At 35.4% G+C, this 23,408-nt stretch overlaps 2 protein-coding genes across 8 annotated transcripts in view; one reads left to right on the forward strand and one right to left on the reverse strand.

The window, feature by feature from the left end:
- The window catches only part of DNAI7 (dynein axonemal intermediate chain 7), a 60,876-nt gene extending 54,875 nt beyond the window's left edge, over window positions 1–6,001 (forward strand). For 6 of the 7 annotated variants that reach the window (XM_019654632.1, XM_019654631.1, XM_019654635.1 and 3 more), the window contains 4 exons: window positions 1,328–1,542; window positions 2,730–2,897; window positions 4,788–4,901; window positions 5,711–6,001. In XM_019654632.1, coding sequence (XP_019510177.1) covers window positions 1,328–1,542; window positions 2,730–2,897; window positions 4,788–4,901; window positions 5,711–5,992 — 779 coding nt within the window. In that variant the 3' untranslated portion in view covers window positions 5,993–6,001. Of the gene's footprint in view, window positions 1–1,327; window positions 1,543–2,729; window positions 2,898–4,787; window positions 5,471–5,710 lie in introns of those variants that run through there. The other variant, XM_019654633.1, reaches the window with a different exon arrangement.
- A 100-nt stretch (window positions 6,002–6,101) lies between these two features.
- Window positions 6,102–23,408, reverse strand: part of IRAG2 (inositol 1,4,5-triphosphate receptor associated 2) — a 34,773-nt gene continuing 17,466 nt past the window's right edge. The window contains exons 6-17 of the mRNA XM_019654637.1: window positions 21,660–21,717; window positions 20,130–20,193; window positions 20,019–20,046; window positions 19,601–19,741; window positions 15,068–15,202; window positions 12,940–13,087; window positions 11,721–11,764; window positions 9,902–9,964; window positions 9,739–9,788; window positions 9,357–9,458; window positions 7,572–7,679; window positions 6,102–6,669 (exon numbers count right to left, since the gene is read on the reverse strand). Of these exons, the coding sequence (XP_019510182.1) occupies window positions 6,426–6,669; window positions 7,572–7,679; window positions 9,357–9,458; window positions 9,739–9,788; window positions 9,902–9,964; window positions 11,721–11,764; window positions 12,940–13,087; window positions 15,068–15,202; window positions 19,601–19,741; window positions 20,019–20,046; window positions 20,130–20,193; window positions 21,660–21,717 (1,185 nt within the window). The 3' untranslated portion in view covers window positions 6,102–6,425. The remainder of the gene's footprint in view (window positions 6,670–7,571; window positions 7,680–9,356; window positions 9,459–9,738; window positions 9,789–9,901; window positions 9,965–11,720; window positions 11,765–12,939; window positions 13,088–15,067; window positions 15,203–19,600; window positions 19,742–20,018; window positions 20,047–20,129; window positions 20,194–21,659; window positions 21,718–23,408) is intronic.

Raw genomic sequence — 23,408 nt, forward strand, 5'->3', positions numbered from 1 at the left:
TAGTAGAGATCTGCATGTGAGATGAAGAGAAAGCAAAGTGTAAAAGAATGATTCATTCATTTGTTCCACAAATAGGCTAAACAATAGGAAATATAAAGATAAATGATATCTGTCCTCTGGGGATTTTCAAAGTGGTAGGAGAGTCAGACAGGGAAAAATAGCACAATGTGGTTAGGTGCTATCACAGAGAAAAGTGCTAAAGAGCAGAACAGTGACTGGGCCAATCGGGAGTAAGGAAGGCTTCTTATAAGATGAAATGCTGAAGAGGTCTTAAAAGAATAAGAGAACACTTGCATACAAGTATTTGTGTGTGCATATGTTTTCATTTCTCCTGGGTATATACCTAGGAGTGGAATTGCTTAGCTGAATGGTAAATTTATGCTTAACTTTTTAAGAAACTGCCAAATTGTTTTTCAAAGTAGCTGTACCATTTTACATGCCTGCCAGCAATATATGAAGTTTCCCATTTTTTTCCCACATCTTTACCAAAATTTGTTATTGTCTGTCTTTTTTATCATAGCTGTTCTAGTGAGTGTGAAGTGGTTATCTTGTGGTTTTAATTTGTGTTTCCCTAATAATTGATAATGCTGAGCATCATTTTTATGTATTTATTATCCTTTCATAGATCTTCTTTGGTGAAATGTTCCTTCTAATCTTTTGCCCACTTTTAAATTGGGTTCTGTTTTATTATTTAGTTGTAAGAGACACAAAAGACCACCTATTATGGACTGCATGTATATGAAAAGTCCAGAAAAAGAAAATCTTTAGAGGCAGAAAGTTTAGTAGTGGTTGCCTGGGGCTGGAGGTGGGAATGGGAATTAACTATAAACAGACATAAGGGAACTGGCTGGGAGGATGATGATGTTCTAAAACTGGATTGTGGTGATGGTTGCACAACTGGGTAAATTTACTAAAAATAATTTAGTATACTTAAGACAGGTGAATTTTAAATTTGTTCAAAAAATGATGATGAGAGGTTCTTTAAAAGATTAAGGAAGAGTACTGTAGAAAGAAACTGCATGTTTAGAGGTGTTTGAGGTTGTTGAAGGAAAAAAAGTGTGACTCTAAACAGATGTGAGAGTGGCAAGGGGTGAAGCCAGAGATACGAGTCAAAGCTTCATTCAGAGGCCTTGCATACCATGCTGAGGAGTTTGGACTTCATCCTATGGACAGAAAGAAACTCCAACAAAGCTGCCATTTTGTTGAGATTCTATTCTAATGTAAAAGATCAATTTATACATACTGCAGTTATTTGGGTGTTTTCATTCATCTTATTTTGAATAGGAAAAAAAAGAAACTAATGTCATTTTCTTCACTGATTATAAAGGTAAACATTGGAAAACAGATGGCATCAGCAATGTATTTTACAAATCAGAACAAAGGCTTATATCATTCAGCCTGGAAAGTTTGGGCCCTGTTACTTTGATGCAAGATACTCATATTCACATGCCATACCAGTCGTGGGAACTAAGACCACTTGATGTGGATCAAGTACTTTTGACCGTGACTACAGTATTTACTGAGATTCAAATACAAATTAAGGTAAATCACTGTTGTAGCGAGTCATATCCAAGAGGTAACACTCTTTGACGACAGTAAGAGAGTGTGTCAAAGCAGTCAATCACTGGTTATTAACACATTGAAATATGTCTTTTATAAATATATTTAACATATACCTTGAGCTATAATTTTTAAATTAGATATTAAGTGAATGGATAGAAAATAACACGTAAAAGGTGAGGCACAAATTTGTATCCTAAAATTACTAGGAATAGAATTAATGAAGCTACAAGCCTGGTTGTAGTATGACTTTCAGAGTTTCTGACCCACTCTCTAGAGGCTTCCTGGTCTTTATCACTCAGCCATTTGAAATCCCCTTCAAGGTTGGTCTTTGAATAAACCTCTATTGTTCATCAGTCAGAAATTACATAGCCTGAAATTTAGAGAGTCGAAAAGTAGATTAGTGGTTGCCTGAGTCTAAGGCTGGGAATGGAGATTAACTGTGAGTTGGCATGAGGGATGTTGGGAGGGGGGATGAAAATGTTCTATAACTGATCTATGGTGATAGTTGCACCACTCGGTAAAGTTACAAAAAATCAGCGGACTACGTACTTGAAATGGGTGAATTTTATGATGTGTAAAATATACCTGACTAAAATGTTCTAAGAAAGAGATAGCCTGGAATTCCGCATGAATGGGGCAGGAAGACTAACATAGCATCAAACTTTGCTTTTCAAAGCAGATATGATGTGTGAACTCTGAAAACCTTCAAATTGCCAGTTTAAACTTTGCAAACTTTAAAACTGGATAATTTTGCATTATTATGTTAAATCTTCTATGTGTGGAAGCAAGTATGATCCTTAAAAGTTGAAACATGATTGCTATCAAATAGCTACTATAATTCAACATGAACATATGCAATATTCCCAGATCATAACTTATAAAATGGGAGGAGACCTGAGAGATCCATTAGTCTAGTCCCTTGAGTGTTCACATAAAGCCCCCAAAGAGCTGATAAGCTGCTTAAGGTAACATGAGACTTTGTGGTGGAGCTTTCAGATTTGTCCTAAAATGCATCTCTCCTGCATTCTTTTTAATACATAATGACATAGGATTTTTAAAAAAATGGTATAAAGAACCTAATGGCTGGAACGAGAATCATAATAAAGTAATAATTTTTTTAACTTACTTATATAGAAGCTTCTTTGTTTTTTTCTTGTTGAAACTAGGAAGACCTCTGCATGTTAGCTTCAATCAGACTAAATAAAAAAAACTATTCCTCTGTTTTGGAAGGAAAATGGATGACTCCTATTTCTTTCATTATTGCTTTGAAAGAAACTGGATTGAATATCTTTCCTACTGAACACTCTCATTTTTATGTTGTTATCAACTATAAGGTAAGAATGAATCTTTCAAAATGTAATGAACATTTAGAATGCTAGCAAGTGTTAAATTTCGTATAAATCTTAAGATACATTGTGTGTTTCCTATATCTGCTTATACAAGATTATAGTTAGAAAGGAAGGGATAAATGGCAAGACCAGAAATTCAGGGTTCTCTCAAGTTTAATAATCTTCCCTGAGAAAGGGAACCTGTAGTATGATCTGCGTATCGACAACATGGAGCACATCCACAGCTCGTCGGTTTAATGCAGAGGTACTCTGAGCAACTTCGCATTTTGTATATTTTCTTTCTTCTTCCAGACTGGATATATATAAGATTTCTTGAGAGTAAATGACTCAGCAGTTTCCCAAACATGATAAGCCAGGTGAAATTAAGCACATACTAGGACCACTGATCTTCAAAACCCACTTCCTCCTGTTTCTTCCCGGCCTGCATACTGCTTTGTATATTCCCTAAGGCTTTAGTTCAGTGAGATCTTTCCATGTTAAACTGTGAGCTCCTGGAGGGGGAGGACTGTTTCTTAATTGGCTTTGGTTCTTTTTAACACCTGGCATATTCTTAGAATACAGTAGGTGTTTGATAAACATTTATGACATATGGATGAAGACAGAGTAGCTTCTAATCATGAAAGGTGTTTCAGGCAGAAGAGTGCTACACTCAAGCCCAAGTTTATATTATACCAGAAAATGGCAACATAGCCAGACATTCATATAACATATGTAAATAATCATATCGATAACTGTGTACATAGATGTGTAGAAAAAACACCTTGGTTTTAGCATATCAAATTGCCGGTTATTCTACAAATGCTGAATGTAGTGTACTTTTCATGTTTCAGAGTATTCTACTCAAGAATTTTTTCCAAATACCTATAGTCTAGGCATTGTTCTAGATGCTTAGGATACAGTAGTGCATAAAACAAAGGTCCCTGTCCTTGTGGCACTTACACTGTATGGAGGGAAACAAAAATTATCTCATGTCAAAAGGTGGATAAAGTACTATGGAGAAAATATAGATCAGGAATACTGGGGTTAGGGCAGCATACAACTATCAGTTAGGTATTGGGCAAGAGGCGGGCTAAATGAGACGGTGCGATCTGAGCAAAACATGAAGGTGGGGAATTTAGCCAAGTGGATATCTTGGGAAGCAGCTTCCAGGCTGAGTGGCCTGGTGTGTTTGAGGATTGGAGGAACAGCAAGGCCAGGTGCCTGGAGCTGAGAGAGCAAAGGGAGATGAAGATAAGATCAGATAGATAATGGGGTGCTGTGTTGGAATGTCAGATCACACAGGCCCTTGTAGATGTAGATCATTGTCAGGACTTGGGATCTATTCTGAGAGAAAGGGAAAGTCACTGCCCCATTTTAACAGAGGCGTTACATAACCTGATTTACATTTCATTTAATTAATTTATTTATTTATTTTTAATTGGGGAATTGGGGGAGGGGAACAGTGTTGGGGAATCAGGGAAGGGGAACTGACAAGTTGCTGTCCTCTTGTTCTTCAGTCTAGTTGTGGAGGACGTTGCTTCAACTGACCCATGTTGGTATTATCATTGCGCTCTTCCTGGGTGAGGCAGTTGCTCGCTGGCCATTGGACAGCTGCTCACAGTGGCTCACGGCAGCCCAGCTCCAGGTCGAGCTGTTGTTCACCATCTTAGCTGTAGAGGGCGCAGTGTCACTGGCCCTCATGTGGGATCCGAACCGGTGCCCTGCTGCTCAGAGCTGGTGTCCCAAGCCAACTCTTAACCAATGTGCCACTCGGCCGGCCCCTGACTTACATTTTAAATGGATCTTTCTGTGTGGAAATAGACTGCAGGAGGCCTTCTGGAAGGGAGACTTGTTGAGAGGCTCTCTGGTAAATTTTATTTGTTTTTATATTGACAGATTCCTTTGGTAGAAATGAAAGCTTATCGACAAATGGCCCTGCTAAGTTCTGCTTTTGCATTTGGTTGGAGCAGGTGGAATACAAAATGTGATTCTAAAAAAGTTATATTTAAGGTACAGTATGCAAAAACCTATAAAAGTACCTTGTGCTCCAAAAGGAAAGGTACTCAGAAGCTAAATGAATGTAGACCATAGTTTCTCCTCTTAAAAAGATGAAAAAAAGTTAACATTTAAAATGGAGTTTGAAAATCACTTATTTTTATTTTGTTAAAAATATAAAACTGAACTATGTAAAGGTTATGCCTTCATTGTTCATTATGGTTCCAAATGCTCTTGCTATCAGGCCTTATCTCTCTTTACACTGACTCAAGAACAAATGGAAGCCTTTAACTAGAATGTATCTATGATTCACAAACTCTCCTTGGAGAGGGTTAGGCCTCCAGTTTAACTTTCAGGCACATTCATTTACTGCTTGCCTGATAAAGACGGTCTCTTTTCAAATTCTAGAAGCCGAGTGATGAATGTTTTAGCATCAGTGAGCCACTATATTTATTTATCTTGTTTGTTGTGTGTTTCTCCCACTAGAATATAACCTCCCTGCAGACAGGGTTTTATTATTGTAGTCATTAGTTATTTATTAATGCTTGTTTTTTGTTTGGTTGTTATTGTTATTACATCCCCAGCACCTACAATAGTTTCTGGCACATGATAGCCACTCAATAAATATTTGTTGAATGAATTAACATTTTGATATGTTCTATAAACACCAGTTTAATGGTTTAAAAAAATGGGACATTAAGAATATTTCTTTTTAACATTAGCAATTTGGGGGGCTAAATTGAGCCCTTCAAATAATCCTCTACTGCCAAAATACCTCATAGAAGAGGAACTATTAACAGATTTTTCGAATTTTCTTTCGTTAGGTGAGGCAACACCTTCCTAAAGAAGAAAAACCTATTTGGAATCCTAACTGGGCCCTTTTAATGTTTAGTGGTGACAGAGCACAAAGGCTTAAGATTGACGAATACAGTGAGGCATTCTCTGAAGCCCTTAAAGAAGGAACTGAGTTTCATTCTACTTTATATCACATGGTTAAGGACTTTGCTTCTGAAGAAGCTATGGAGAAAATTAGGAGCTCCAACTGCCAGTTTATTGATTCTGTATGCCACATGCTACTCTCGATTAGATTACTCAGCTATTCTTAATCTTCACTGATAAGTTTTATTCAATGTGAAGAAATCAAGCCACTTGAAGAAAAATCAGGTATTTCTTCAATAAAATGTAACAAATGAATATATTTCAAATTTTATTTTTTAAAATGTGGGGATTTTACCTATGAATACTGGTCTACCAAGACTTTTAACTTTTACTGTATGAAGATTTAATGGTTCTTTATTTCACTAAATTTGAACAAACAATATTTAATCTCTCCTCCTCTGAAAGATCATAGGCAAGCTTCCTCCCCATAGTATTTTAACTGGGGAGCTAATCACAAAAAGAGGGAATTCAAAATATCTTACAGTCATTCTGAGAACCTCTGGTTCCAGGCTATAATTTCCCAGCTGAAAGTCACTAATTTACGCAGTTCAGGTACTGAAACTTGAAACATCAAGATACACACATTAGGATGTGCTGCGGTCACACTGGCGGTGGCCCATTGTGTCGGAGTCTGGTAAATGACCACAAGATGTGTTCCAGAGACATGCAGGGTTCTCCCTCCTGTATGGGAGCGGCATCCACAGACTTCTGGAAAAACCGGCCTGTGAGGAAGCTCATCAAAGCTGCAAACAGTACAATTAATGCAACAGAAAGCCAGAGCGCCTTATTAGTCTTTCTGATGGAAGTCTTCAGGTTTGTTGCCCAGGAAGCTACTGTGTCATAACTATAAGAAAAACACAAATTCAGAATTTTGTAATCACAGTAATCTGTTGTTACAAACACTCCTTCTGCCAACAATATCAATCAGATCATTGATCTGCCACATATACCACCAACGCCGCTTTGTCATAAACTATATTATGTGATCTATTGTTTTGGCCACAATCCTCCCCCACTTTATGATTTTTAGAATTAAAGGAATAATGTGTTATGGTGAGAATCTGAAAATTATGTGGGTTAGGCATTATTTAACTCCTAACAAGTACATACGAGTGTTTATCTCATTCTTTCAATCAGGTAAAACATGTTCCTGTGGGGGACACATAACATTATTTATTGGGTAGAGCAGGATATATGTGTATGTACAGATGTATGCATATACAAACATGTCACTTATTTCTCACCATACCCTAGACTTTTGCTGTACTGAAACTTAAACTCTATTTTTAGAAACACCCACAAAAAAGCTGATGACAATATCATTTAAGTCTCTGAAAATAGTTAACTCTGGACTAGACACTGTACTAAGCATTGTACACATGCTAATTCATTTAATCGTGACAACAAAATAATGACATAGGTACTATTATCATCGCTATGTTATAGATGAAGAACTTGGAGCTCCAAAATGGGTGAACGTGCCTAGGTCACACACTAGTTAAGAGAAATGGAAGTCAGACTGGGCCATCTGGTGTCAGGGCCAGGCTCTGCGCACTGTGAATTCTGCCTCTTGTGACTCTTAGGTTCAGGGACAACCCCTGTCGAACATACGAAGTTTGGTATTCATCTTAAACTTAACAGTCTGATAGGTCTTTTACTAATTTAATTTAGAGTGATACTGTTAACCCTACCTTACCTTTTCCCAATTCTGCCCAAATGGTATAATTTAACAAGTAGACAACTTACACTGAAGAGACATCCCATTTTGATAGACTATTTCTCTTTTCAGTAAGACTTGGCTTTCTTGTCTTTTCTACTATTTCTTCTCCAGGTGGTTCTGAGTCATCTTTAGTTCTGTAAATAAGTATTTTTTTTAATATTCAAAACTGAAGATAAACTATAATTATTGCTAAATTTTACTGTGTTAATAAAGATGCTCACAAATATTTGTTTTGCTTTAGAAACATTTGATAAATATCTAATTCTAAAAGTGAAATCATCAAATTTATACATTTAGCCATTTTGTTTTAAGTATTCTTCTATCACATAGGTTTTAGTAACCTATATTAGCGTTGATTTTACTCTTTTCTCTGTAGGTTTTTTGATCAGTGCAAAATTAGAGTAACATCAAAATGCTGTTTCTTTTCTTTCTCTAAAAACCTTAATTTTAAAGCTGTTTATGAAAATATTCTCAGTGCAAAGGTAGTTAAAATAAGCTAGTATTCAGTGAACTGGCAAATAATTGAATTGACTATATTCTAAATAAAATCATGTTATCTAAAGAGGGGCTCCCTTACCTGAACAAAACTTTTTTCATCATTATGTTCACTGATTAGTTCCTCATTGGATTCGAATTTTGGTATCTCAAGCTCAAAGCCCTCACAATTGCCACAGGGAATTGGGTCTTAAAGTTTTTGTTTGTTTGTTTGTTTTGTTTTGTTTTTCTTTGAAACACTTGGGAATGTATGTGGTAGATTTTAGTTTTGTTTTTAAAGGAAAGAAGGCATAAAAGCCAGAATCAATGGCATTCGTGTAAGATTCTCAAGGTTTCAGTCTTTTATTTACAAAGATTCTCAGTAAAAATCATATCATACTAACAAAAAGCAAATAACAGATTGTAATCTTTTGAAGGAAACTGTTGATTTTTTTTCTACTCTAGATCAGAAAAAATCCATTATGTTAACTCTAAGAGAGATTTCAACACATGCAATAATAGGCTGCCAGGATTTTTTAAACACACACACACACACACACACACACACACACACAAACTTTAAAGGTAGGCACTATGCCTTAATCATCTATATCCCTTAGGATTGAGCGTAGTGTCTATCACATAGTAGGCACTCAGCGAATATGTGTCACATGAACATAATGAAATGATTTTGAGATCTCTACATATAAGAAAGCTGAGACCAAGTAAGGTTAAGCACTTTGTTCAGTGTCTCCCAAGGATTTAGAGGCAGCATTTCTTCATGTCCCTCCTTGCCCTCTACCTTTTACTACAGAAGTATATTTGATTTGTTTAACTTACTAGACAAAAAGATATCAGTATAGAGTTTTATGTTTCCCCTACTCTTCATTTCTTTAAAGGGAAGATATATATACACACACACACACACACACACACACACATATATATATATATATATATATATATATATATATATATATATATATATATATATAATTCATGTATTTTAAAAAAACTAAGTTCATGGATATTTTACTTCTTTGGCTCGTTATTATCCGTTTTCCCTGATGGCCAGACACCTATATGGAAAAAAGTTATCTTCACAAATCTGGCAAATTCCAAGGTCTTTTCTAATTTAAGACTTCAAACTTGCAGCTCTGAGTGCTACAAGTATTCACAAATCACATTTATATAGTGCTTTATAGTTTATAAGTACTAAACAATGAATTGTCTGTTTGATGATGCAGCATTGATCTCATCTCCACAGAATATAAGTGATCCCCACTGTTTATGCCCCAGCTCACATCAGGTTAATAAACACACGAAGTTTCACCTACTTTAGTTCACATTTTTCTTCTTCGGCATCTGCCCAGGAATAGGTGCTGATAAATCGCTGTAATGAGGGACGGTGTTCACTCTGCTTTGACCCCAAAATACGCCTAAATAAAGATTATAACCACTTGTCAATTCAAACACATCCATAGTCATTATCAATTTATTTCCCACTACCTAAATCAATATAAAAATGATATATTCTCATTTTTTCCTATACCTTCATATAACATTTATTTCATGATAATTTCATGATCATATGCCAACTTGTATAATTATTCTGCTTATATTCTGTATAAATCAAATGTATCACCCATTTTAAACATTTACTTTAGTCCAGTTATAAATTGTAAAGTCCCCAAAAAGCAACCATAAAATTACACTTACCAACTGCTTGACCTCCTACTGAATCGGTCATTATTTTCCATCCCAGCCATCTTTACAGTTCAGGTGGAAAAGAAATGATAAAATGTGAATTTAGTGAAGTTTATACTTTTGTCACATGAAAATGAATTTGCTTTTGACTGAAAATAGTTAGAAATTTGCCTACCATTCCTGCATTTCCAATATTTCTGGGTAAAGATGCAATGGTCACTCTTCGAAGAGAAGATGGCTACTCGAAGGGGGGAAAATGTACATATAGAAAATTCTTAATATTTTATCTTTGCATGCAACACTGATGAATATCCTTGTACATAAACACCCATGCACTTGACTAATGCTGAGTTGAACAGTAGACATTTTTTAAGGATTTTGTTACAGCCAAATTGCCTTCTGGAAATATTCTACCAATTTATATTCCACTTTCCCCAACATTAGGTGACTATGATTTTGCCAACCAAATAAGGAGTATAAACTTTCTTGCTTAGGTTTGCATGTGTTTATTTGACTTCTAATAACACTGAACATTTTTTCTATGTTGAATAACCATATGAATATCTGCTCTGAGAACCACCTATTTATGATCTTTGCCCATGTTAATTTTGTTCATGAGTTTTCATAGACATTTTTTTCACTCTGTAATATATCATCTATATATCAAATTGTGTGTTCACCACCCAGAGTCAGTTCTCCTTCCATCACCATATATTTAATCCCTTTTACCTTCAACTTTGCTAACAATTGTCACCCCAATAAACTTTAATTCAAAAAATTTTTTTCACTGTTAATTCAGCCATTTCTATTAGTCTCTTCCTCTCTTTTGCTACCATTTTTTTTATGCTTAGAAAGGTTTTCCCCTACTCAAGAGGAAATAAATATGTACCTACATTTATAGCCTTTTTTCATGGCTTCATTTTTTCCATTTAACACATTTAAGGATAGGCAAATTATTATAATGAATGGATGTGTTTATAGATCAGTCTTGAGATTTGCACAGAAAAGTGATATACAGTATTATGTTATTCCTAAAGTTTAAATAAGTTTGATTTCAGTAAATAAAAACATTTTAAATATAAGAAATAAACTAAAGTTTTATGTGAATCCTTTTCTGAAACCACCATACCTAATTTAATTTCATAGGTTGGCTGAGAATCAAGAATTGTGACCCAAGAAACTTGGGTTTGAGTCATGGTTCTATCACTACATGATCATAACTAATCACTTACATTCTGTGCTTCTCCCTTTCCTAATCTGTAAAAATGAGATTTGGATGGAATGATTTTAAAGTCACTTGCTCAAAAATTCAATTACAAAATTCTGTGAAATCCTGATTTTCAAATTGGCAAAAACTGCTGGTTTTAATATCACTTTCACCCTTTCTTATGTAATAAAAAAACTCCCTGAATTTTTAGTTAGGCATCCAGACTCCAGAATAAAAACTGTTTCCAGTCTTATTTGCAACTAAGAGTGAAAAAGGAAATGTTATCTGGGACTTCTAGGAAGTTATCTGTAGAAGAAGAGGGAATACCTGTCCTTGCTTTTTCCTTTTTCTTGGGACGTGTCTCAATGCAATTACCAGGACTAGGTGCCCAGAATTGAAGAGGCATCTTAGACCACAAAGTGGAAGCAAAGGATGAAGGTGATGAAGCAGCAAGAGAGGGAGAAAGAGACTGGGCCTTGTGAGTTTTGTGAAGCTGCTCTACCATTGTTGGACTGCATATTTTAAACTTGTTTTACATGAGAGAAACCATTGTTATACTGGCTTTCCTCTCGCTGCCAGGCAAACTTAATTGATATGCCAGTATAGCAGGGAATATAAAAGCATACATATAAACAAATATACACACACACACATATATACACATATGTGAATTAAAATTGTTTTATGTTTTACATTTAAAGCTATGTTGCTTCAAATATTTTAAAGCCACCTCACCTATAACATTTGATGGACATTTAAGTGAATCGGTAAATAAATTAGTACTTACCTTGGAGTTTAGAGAAGCTGAGCGTTTTTTAATTTGGCAGTCATCTGAAAGGAAAACACATTTGCACCTTTTAGAAATTATATTTGTAAGTTCTGTTAATGCAATGGTTTTAATTCTTTACAAAGAAAAGCAACAGTCAGAAAATATTTACGGGGGTGCCAAAAAAATGTATACACATTTTAAGAGACGTTATCTATGCTCAAGCAGTAGTTTACTGTAATCAGAAGTGTCTGGATGCTGGTGGTAACCACTTTAAGCATCTCTTGTAATTGCAGAAGTCAAACTTGACTTGTATTCATCTTTTGTTATTGGTATATATTGAGTATTACAATTTTAATAGTTTTCCTTTCTTTAAATGTGTATACATTTTTTTTGGCACCCTCTGTATTAAGACTCTGAAGACTATTGAAAATATAAATATCAGGTTATTTATTTGATGGTTTAAAACAATTAGCACCATCTTAACCAATGGAATACAGTCATCTATGGCGCTGAAGATGCCCAGAATGCTGACCCTGCACGTAGCAGGCAGTAAATGAATGTTTGTTGACTAAATGAATCCAAAACTACAGACAGAAGATTATCAAATATGTTTATGTTTCTTCAAGAGGAACAGATCAGTAAGAATTTTCAGAAAAGTTCATACTACTTATTTAAAATAAACTTATTAGACTTATATAAAACTTTGTTAAGATATTGTCCATGGCCTTATATATGTCCCATTTTCCAACGCATCAATCAGCTTGCTATGCCAGGGTCATTCCTTCTATGAGGAATATAAAGCCAAGGTTGATGAGAATTGCTCGTTTAAGTTACTGTGCCTTGCTTGCTCTGTGTGTGGAGAAGGAGCCAATTCTAACATATCTTAAGTAGGAGGCGCTGGGGTAAACTCAATGGGTTGGATTAAATATATTCTCTGATCTCAGCAACTTAAGTCGATTTAATGGATTTCTGATGTCATTATCAAACAATCATTCTTGCCTCCCAAACTGTTATCTAACTGACTGACATCTAACTTTTGGCTATTCCTGTTCATTACTTTCATCTGTTACCTGTTATCTACCTGGCATCTTACTTTTGACAGATTCCTGTTATTCTTTTAATGCAACCTTAACCTAAGGGTCTTATACGAAAGCCATAATAAGAATTAGTAAGAGAGCATGAAAGAGGCGAATATTAGAAAAATGTAACTGGTAGTATTATCTTAAACTTCTATTACCTTCATCTTCAAGAGGGTTAAAAGACCTTTCATTTTGCAAAAGAACCTGTTTCAGTTCTTCTAATTCAGCGTGCTCTTTGGCATACATTCTCTTCAGGTTTTCTACATGCTGAATCATCACTTCAACTGCTTTACTAACCCGGCTTTCCTAGTAGGAAAAAACACACACGCACAAACATAAATTTACATTGAAAATACTATTCTTGATACCTAGTTAAACGGTGGTAATTAGAAACATGCATTTATCATTATTCCATCCCTAAATCCCACTAAAATTTCAATAATGGTATTTTTTTTAAGAAGGCATGAGTCCACAAGGGTAAATAGAACAGGAGAAGATATAATACCAATACAATTTTGAAACCTGCTAGTAGGACTAGTGATAAATGACTAAGACCTGAAAAAAGCAGTTTTAAGAAAAGCTGAGAAGCAACCTAGGTTGCACCACAGAAAGTTGCAAAGACTCAGGAATTAGCGATGCCTCTGGAATTAAGTTTGAAAGGTGGGTATGTGAAAGAAGAAATGTTTGAAAATCTGTGTAAAAAAAATAAAACAGAAACAAACTCATAGCTACAGAGAACAAACTGATGGTTGCCAGATGAGAGGAGGGTTGGGGAGCAGGGTGGAAAAGGTGAAGGGATTAGGAAGTACAAATTGGTAGTTACAAAATAGTCAAGGGAATGTAAAGTACAGCATAGGGAATATAGTCAATAATATTATAATATCTATGTATGTTGCTAGGTGGGTACTAGACTTATTGAGGGGAATCACTTCATAAGTTATACTTCATAAGTTATATAAATGTTTAATCACTATATACTTAAAACTAATATAATATTAAATGTCAACTGTAATTGAAAAAAAAAATTTAAGTGATTAGATCCACAGACTCCCTCCCTTTCTCAGGCCAAACGAGCAACTTCCTCGCTACCACTTTGGTGAAAGACTACAAAGGTTGAATAACTAGAGAGAGTTAAACAGAGGGTCTGTGGATTGGGCAGTAACTGACAATTGATGGTAGATCATATTGAAAAGAAAAATTTAAGCAAAAGTCTGTATATATATTGAATATTGAGATACCTAGCCTTATTCTTCTGTCCTGCTCCCAAATACTGGTAGCCAGGTTTATACCCTAAAAACAGGCAGCTAGAGGATTTTTCTCCAAGGAATCTACCATCCCAAGATTAAAGTCCTAAAATTACTGATATTAAGAGTACTCCAATGAAACATCCTCGCTTGTGTGAAGCTCAGAGTCAATAAGAAACTTTCCCATACAACATACAAAGAGCTTCCAATCAGCTGTATAGTGGATTATAAGATGTTGGAGGTAAACCTCTAGTATAAAAGGAGAAAATAAAAACACAAGAAAAAGCAAGTTGGAAGAAATAAACCAGAAAAATGAAAAGTTCAAGGAAACTATCAATGTCTTCAGAGAATTAAGAATTACTATTGCATCCATGATATAAAAATGAGGTATAATTAAAAAACAGTTCTCTAAGATTAAAAAAGAGTCTGGAAATTAAAAATATTACAAAAATAAATAACAATAGATGAGTTTCAAGATATGGTTGAGGAACTCTCCCTGAAAATAGAGCAACAAGACTAGTTATGAAAAGTTATGAAAAAGGACCAGTTCAGGAGATCCAACATCCAAAGAATTAAAGAAAGTATACAAAATGTAGAAAAATTCCACAAAATGTACAAAAGGATATAATTCAAGAACATTTCTAGGACTCAAGAATATTACTTGCTTGAAAATGTCCACTCTAGTCCTAAAACAGTAGATGAAAATAAACCCATATCAAGAGAGGACAGTAGGGATAAAAGTATATCCTAAAAACTCTGGAAAGGAAAAAGAGGTTATAAACAAAGCCTCAAGACTCAGAATGGCATCAAACTTTGATAGCAACACCAGAAGCTAAGAAGAAAATAAAGCATTGCAAGAAAAATTTTAGAGGAAATAATCTCTCAGCTAGAATTTTTCACCCAGCTAGACTATCGATTAAGTATAAGAATAAAGACATTTTCTGTTATCAAAAAGTAGATTCTCAGAAATGTAATCTATAATCTCAGGGAAAATAACCCTTTTAGTGTTTTCATTGTAACTAGAGAAATGGATACAGATTACCTGATTAATGGCTCCCAACATCTCAGCCCTACTGGCGACTCGAGTTGTGCACTGGTTAAGGAACGTTATACTCTTCTCCAGCTTCTTAATAATTTCCTGGGCCTGGTTGTCATCTTCACAAAGAGGTGTTAAAGACTGCACAGAAAGCAACTTATTAAAAAGTATCCAACCCAAATATTCAGCAAGTAATTCTAACACTGACTATGCTGTAAGTGCAGATGGCAGCCAAATCTCAATTATCTTGGAAAATGAAAACAAGCAGCAAAGACCAATAATAATGATATTGAAATGTTAGTATCTTCATTGGCTGTCAAGTAGACCTATGCAGGGGCTCACAAAGCCTTTTACATCTATTCTTGATTCCTTCCTTCTTTACTTCCCAAATCTGCCACTCCTTCATGTGTATTTGTATTTTTTTCTACAATAGAATGGGGTATAATTTATTGGTAATGGTAAAGAAATTATGCTTATAAATAAGTTGAATATATTATATGATGAGCATAGTTTGAACTTTTAAGAAAAGTGGTGAAAATATAGTGAAATTAGATATGGCATTGACTACTATACTTGCTCTTCCATTGATGAAAACGTCTAATTGGGCTGGTCAGGCGGTTATGCTTTCATTGCCTTATGAATATTTCTCTCAAACTTGTGCCCTTGATCTAAGATGATGGTCTTTCTATTAGAAGACCATCCTTCCAACTAGGTTGGAGACCGAATTAAGAGAACAGGAGATTTGGAAGCAAACAAGTCACTGTTCATTAGCTATATGATCATGAGCAAAATTTTAAAATCTAAAGCATCATAAATTTTGCATGTCATTAAGAAAGGAAAAGTCCTGCCAATAAAACTATAAGGCATCATTGACTGTAAATTGCATCCTGATTCTAAAAAAGTTATAATGTCAGTCTTTCTGATTTACTATTTCCTCATCTGTCAGATGGAGATGGTTATATCTCCTTTTCAAAAATATTGTGATATGAAAGGTAATAGATGCCAGTTGCTTGTCACACAGTAGGTTCTCATTGAATGGCAGATACTTCTGAAACAGATAGGTATTTATGAGTTGCTAATCAACTAGCATGGTCATTGTAGACACATAGTTTCCTATGATAGTTTAAATAACCACCTACAGTTGGGAAAGAAATAACATGTTAGTTGTTAGCCAAACAGAATATGGTTTACCAAAACTGTATCATGAAGAAAAAGAAAATGAACAGATTAACAAGTAAGGAGACTGAAGGACTTATAAAAAATCTCCCAACAAAGAGAGTCCAATACCAGGCTTCACTGGAGAATTCTACCAAATATGCCAAGAAGAATTAATACCAATTCTCCTGAAACTCTTTCAAAAAACTAATTCTTTGAGGCCAGCATTACACTGATACCAAAGTGAGGCAAAAATACTACAAGAAAATTACAGACTAGTCTCTTATGAGTACTGACACAAAATTCCTCAACAAAATACTAGCAAACTGAATTCAACAGCACAATAGAGGATTATACACCATGACCAAGTGAGAGTTATTCCTGAAATGCAAGGATGGTTCCATATATTAAAATCAATCAATACAAAAACCACATTAATAGATAAAATGATAAAAAACATTATCATCTAAATTAATGCAGAAAAGCATTTGACAAGATTCAACACCCTTTCATGATACAAATATTCAAAAAACTAGAAATAGAATGAAACTACCTTAACATAATAAAGGCCATAGATGAAGAGCCCACAGCTAATATAATATCATATACAATGGTGAAAGACTAAAAGTTTTTCCTCTAAGATCAGGAACAGGCAACAACGCTCACTCTCATCACGTCTGTGAAACTTAGTACTAGAAGTCCTAGCCAGAGCAATTAGGTAAGTAAAAAATAAATAAAAATCCACATTGGAAATGAAGAGGTAAAATTACCTTTCTTCACAGATAACATGATCTTATATACAGAAAACCCTAAAGATTAAAAAAAAATAAAAAATAAACTGTTAGAACTATTGGGTTGTTGAAAAAGTCATGACGCATTTTTGCAATGAAAAACATAGAAAAAATACCTCATGACTTTTCCAACAACCCAATAGTAAGTGTATTTAGCAAAGTTGCAGGATCCAAAATCAACATACAAAAAATGCATTGCAGGCTGACCGAGTGGTTCAGTTGGTTAAGAGTTGACTTGGGAGCGCGAGCTCTGAGAATCAGGGCCACTGGTTTGGTTCCCACATGGGCCAGTGACGCTGCACCCTCTACAGCTAAGATGGTGAACAACAGCTCAACATGGAGCTGGGCTGCTGTGAGTAGCCAGCAATGGCGTAGGCTGCAGTGGGGCTGCAGTGGGCTGTCATGAGCTACCGTGAGTGGCCAGCAGCCAGCATGAGCGGTCATCCAATGGCTGGTGACCAACTGCCTCATCCAGGAAGAGTGCAATGATCATAATACCAACATGGGCCAGTGAGGCGGTGTCCTCCACAACTAGACTGAAGAACAAAAGGACAGCCCCAATGCTGTTCCCCTCCCCCAATTCCTCAATAAAATCTTAAAAAACAAAATGCATTGCATTTCTATACATTAACAATAAACAATCAAAACAAGGAAATTAAGACAAAAATTCCATTTATGATTGCATCAAACAATAAAATACGTAGGAATAAACCTTCTCAAGGATGTGAAAGACTTGTATACTGAAAACTACAAAACATTACTGAAAGAAATTAAATACAAAAATAAAAGGAAAGCTATCCTGTGACATGCATTGGAAAACTTAATTTTGTTAAGGTATTCATATTATCCAAATCAATCTACAGATTCAACGCGATCCCTATCAAAATGTCAATGGAATTTTTTTTTCGGCAGAAATAGAAAATTCATACTAAACTTCACATGGAATCTCAAATGACTCCTAATAGCCAAAACAACTTTGGAAAAAAAAAAAAGTAGGAGGACTCACACTACCTGATTTCAAAACATATTACAAAACTACAGTAATCAAAACAGTATGGTACTGGCATAAAGACAGACATATAGACCAATAGAACAGAATATAAACCTACACATATGGTCAAATGATTTTTGACATGCTGCCAAGACTATATATCAGGGAAAGGACAGGCTCTTCAACAAATGATATTGGAAAAACTGGATATCCACGTGCTAAAGAGTGAAGTTGGACTTTATCTTATACCATACACAAACAACAAATGAATTAAAGATCTAAATGGAAGACCTAAAATTATATAACTCCAGAAGAAAACATGGTTTGGGGAGGTAGCTTCATGACGTTGGATTTGGCAATGATGTCTTGGATATGACACCAAAAGCAGAGGCAACAAAAGCAAAAATAGACAAATAGCACTACATCAAACAAAAACTTTTGTGCATCAAAGGACAGAATAAAAAGGCAGCCTACGCAATGGGAGAAAATATTTGCAAATCATATATCTTATTAAAAATTTAAAGGACTTGAATAGACATTTTTCTAAAGATGATATGCCAATGGCCAACAAGCATATGAAAAGATGTTCAACAATACTAATCATCAGAGAAATGCAAACCAAAACCACAATGAGATACCGCCTTGCACCCATTAGTATGGCTACTATGAAAAAAATACATAAACAGAATACTTTATTCAGCCTTAAAAAGAAAGGACATCCTGTCACATGCTACAACATGGATGAAATTTGAAGACACTCTGCTAAGTGAAGTAAGTCAATTACAAAAAGACAAATATATACATTATTCCACTTGTATGAAGTATCTAATTTGGTCAAATTCATAGAAACAGAAAGTAGAATGGTGGTTACCAGGGGCTGAGAGGAGGGAAAAGCGCGAGTTGCTTAATGATTATAGAAGTTAAGTATGCAAGATCAAAAGGTTCTGGAGGTCGGTTTCACAACAAGGTAAATATACTTAGCACTACTGAACTGCACACTTAAAGTGGTTATATATGGTAAATTTTATGTTTATCACAACAAAATACAGGATATGGTTTCTAAAAGTTTAGTTTCCTTTTTCAAAATTAGCCCTCTTCATTTTCCAACCCATCTCTATATACACGGTGACTTCACAAAATGGAAGAATAGTACTTGTTATACTGCCGTGTACTTTACAGAGGGCACGACCATCATCTGACCAGACTGAAATCAGCCCCCATTCTCTTTTTCTCAATTAATTAAATGGAAATAAACTTTTAAATCTCTTCTTTGAAGCTTAAAATTGATAGTCTCTCCTATTGCTCTATTTGTTGCATGATTACTCTTCTGCCTAAAATCTCTTTGAAAATCCAGAGAGAAAGCAGATGATTCATACAATCACTATAAAAGGCTTTATTGTTTTATTGCTTATACTCTCCTATGAATGAAGCTTTTATTTTACCCTAATCCTGGATTCTTACCTCCTACTAATTCACCTTGGGGTCATGCAGGGCTTGGTACCTGGTGTTGGTTTTATTCATAAAAGTAAACTCATATGTAATTTTGAAAACATTATTAACAATATGACCAAATGTATAGTTCCCAAATGTTATTATTCTCACCTCTAACAGCTTTAAACAGTTAGTGATTTCTTTCTTCAAATTTTCTTCTGCCAAGTCACGGGACCTTTCTTCAAGCTTCACTCTTTTCTCCAAGGTGAACCAATCACACTTAAATCCCAAAGATAATCTGAGAAATTCAGCCTGTGTCAAAATAACATGAGGGTGAAGGGAGAAAATGGGAGAAAGTTGGATGTAGTCAAATATTTCAGTTGAATACTGGGTTATATGAGGTACACATATTTCTTTCTCCTCCCAGCAACATAATGATGGCAAGCATAGACTTTATCTGCACTTTATCATCGCCAAGCCAGACACCAAACATACAAGAGCATGTGCAAAAGTGTGAGCAACTATAGGCAAGTGAGCCTGAAACACGTTTTAAAAAAATTAAAGGTAAAAATATTTAGTTTAAACTCACCTCCACCTCCTTCTCATTAGCAGAAGCACTGTGGGATAAGACAGAAAACATATTCAAACAAAATTCAACAGAAAAGCAAAAAAATGTTAGCATTCTATGTGAAGAACTTACTTGTCACTTTGTTTAAAGTTAACCAATTTCACAGTGGTTTCAGGAAGAGGGGAAACAGCAGTGTCTATAAAAAGATAACAAAAGATTATTTGGTTAAAAAGGCTTAACAGCTAAAGGCACATTCAGTCAAATAGTATGCCCTCTCTCCACTAAACAAAGGCATGAAATATGTCTGAGATGATAGCCAACTAATAACGCAGTTGCTGAAATATACGATAATGTTATGCTATGCTATTGGGATCACAATGACCTTAAAATCACAGGCTCACACTTCAACATGTGAATAGTCTTTGAAACCTAAAGATGTCTCAGGGTCAAGAGACAGCCCAATTTGTTTGCTTTGTATTCGAATGTTTATTTGACTTGATCCCGTGGCTACATGCATATGTTCCTCTGGTAGCCTGGTCCTCCTTCAGATGAAGGCTTTACCAGCAGCAGCAGCAAGAGTGTGGTAGTGATGGTCGTAGTAGTAGTGATAATAATAATAGAATAATAATTCTGGTAGCAATAGCAGCAACAATACTTGTACACATGGTCTCAAGCATTTATCACAAGTTTATTATATGCCAGTTCCACAACAAGGCTCTTTATACATATTAATGATACTGTTAATGACAACTTTGGAAAAAGTTCAATATATTAGTTATAAGAGTGTTAGTTTTTGAAAAAGCCTGGCTTAACTCCTGGCTTTGACCCTTATAGCTCTGTGACCTGGAACAAATAACAACTTCAAGCCATCTATAAAATAAGGATGATATTATTCTTTTAGGGTAGCTAACTTTTATGGGAACTTCTCTGCCACACACTTTTCTAAGTGCTACATACATAATTTATTCAATCCTAACGGCAAACCTTCTGTGGTAGGTACTGTTATTATCTACAGTTTACAGGCTAGGAAACTGAATCACAGTTTATCTATCTCACCTCATAGATATTTGGGAAAACTAAATAAAATTATACACATGAACAATTTTGCCAAGTACTTAAAATACAGTCTACTAGTATTCTCAATAAAGGGTGTTTTTTAAAAAACTCTTTGTTTCCATTTTGCAGATGAGGAAATTGAGACTTATGTTAAATAAATTTCCAAAGGCACAGCTAATCAGAGATTGACCCAGTATAGCGTCTGTGTGACTCCAAAGCCTGGACACTATCTACTAGTCCCTACTAACAAAGGTGAAATGGGGAGGGGAGCATATTATCACTTTTACTTTTAATATTGGCATATTTACTTTTAGGTGGAATAATGAAAAAGATCTCGAAGCAGAGTTTAGAATTCACCGCCGACATTGATGTGGTTCTTAGTTCACAATTGGGCAGCAGTCCTCTAGGGCTTCACAGTAAACAGCAACATAAATGTGGCTTTTTGAAAATTATACCAATGGAATCAAGAATCAGTTCTACCGGCTGATTTTCTCTCGAGATGCGGAATTTATAGATGCCATACCTTCACTCAGAAAGATTTCACCCATAAAAATACCAACAGGCAACAAAAAGACCACATGGGGGTTGGGAGAGAACTTTCCTTACCTCCCGTGGCACATTCTTTTTTATGCTCATGTATTGTTTTTGATTCCTCTTTGGCTTCCTAAAATCATAAAGAGATTTTATTGCCGTACATAAAGTGGGTATCCTTTATAACCAATAATTTCCCAACTTCCTGTCCTCTCCTAATCATGCCCTGTCAAAAACATCGTATAGTAATCGAAGAACTGCACTAGGGGTTAAAGAAGAAAACAGGACTGGCTCCAGGGTTTTTTACAATCTAGTTGCAGCATAAAGGACAGAAATATATGAAAAGCTGCAAACATGATATAAGTTACCACAAAGCAAACTAGGACTAATTGCCAAATAAATGGGGTGTAGATAAATAAGTGCTCTGCAAAGGGAGGAGAGAGACGCCATGCCTTGAGTAGCATGGAAAGTCTCTGGATAGGGTGCGTGAAGAGGCAATATGGCGGGGACTCTGGACTATCACATGCAGCTTTCTAGATGGGTTGTTGAGGAAAAATAGCTACTAAGATTGTGTTAGGCTTTTTTTCAATATGAATGTTTTCTAAGGTCATCGACCAACTTTTACAAATATAGCGATACAACAAGAATCTCCATAATAAAAGGGGTGTACTGTCCTGCCTGGGAAAGCTGTAAGTATACAATCATTTTTATGATAATAATTATTCAACCTTCTCAGAAATTTTCCAGACAAGCTTCCTTGGTAGAACCACCAATATGATGTCATGTACATTTTAGACAAAGACTAAAAACTAAGAGTTTGATAAAATGTAACAAATGCAATCATACAGGTAAAGCACTGCATCATTCTTATCAACAATTAAATATTCTTAAGTTTTTTGAATCCTCCTGCAACCCCATGGCCTCTTCCAGCTATGGCGTTCCCTCAGTCTCCTACATTTCATGGCCATGCTTCTGGGAAGAACTATCCACCATCGCAGTTTCCAATGAGCTCTTGGTCTCCCATTTGTCAACAATGAACTACGCTGCCTCTGTACCCAACGCTCCAAGGAAACTGCCCTCCTCAGTTATCAGTGAACTCTCTATGGACAAATCCAATGCATAATTTTCAGTCTTTACCTTACTTACTGTAGCATCTACAATGATCTACAATCCTATTTCTTAAAGATTTTTCTTCCCTTGGTTCTGCTCTCCTGATGTCTCTCCCCTCCCTTCCCCCATCACTCCTTCTCAGCCTCCTCTGCCATTGCATTCTTTTATTAGATAATGGAATCATCAAGAGTCAATTATCCTCAGTGCTCTCTCCCTGACTACCAGAGTCCTTGGGAAATCTCATCCACACACTTGGTTCTTTGCTGCTAACTCTCAAATGTGTGTCTGCTTCTAAAGGTCCCATTGGTGAGTCCCAGAATAGGGACATATAGCCATATATAAAATCTCCTTACAGACTAGCGATGTCTCACATCAACCTGAAACTTTACTTATCTCAAGCTGATCTTATTTAAACCTACAAGTTCTACACTTCTTACTCCCTCACTACTCTCATGTTATTCAACTCATACCTTTTCCATGTCACCTTTTCTAGCCTCTAGCCCCAAGCATTTTTTTTTCATATCACTAATCACACTCTGATCATGGAGTAATTGTATGTTCCTTCCCCTAATTAGAACATGTCTTCCAGATAGATATCACTGCTTTATTCAACCTTCTTAATGCATTCACTTATTTAAGAGTCCTCTATTGATAGACATTTAGCTAGTTTCCAGTAGACTTTTGATGAATAAATAAGTGAATGAATGATTCTAT

Source organism: Hipposideros armiger, unplaced genomic scaffold, assembly GCF_001890085.2.
Source record: "Hipposideros armiger isolate ML-2016 unplaced genomic scaffold, ASM189008v1 scaffold_227, whole genome shotgun sequence".
NCBI lineage: Eukaryota > Metazoa > Chordata > Mammalia > Chiroptera > Hipposideridae > Hipposideros > Hipposideros armiger.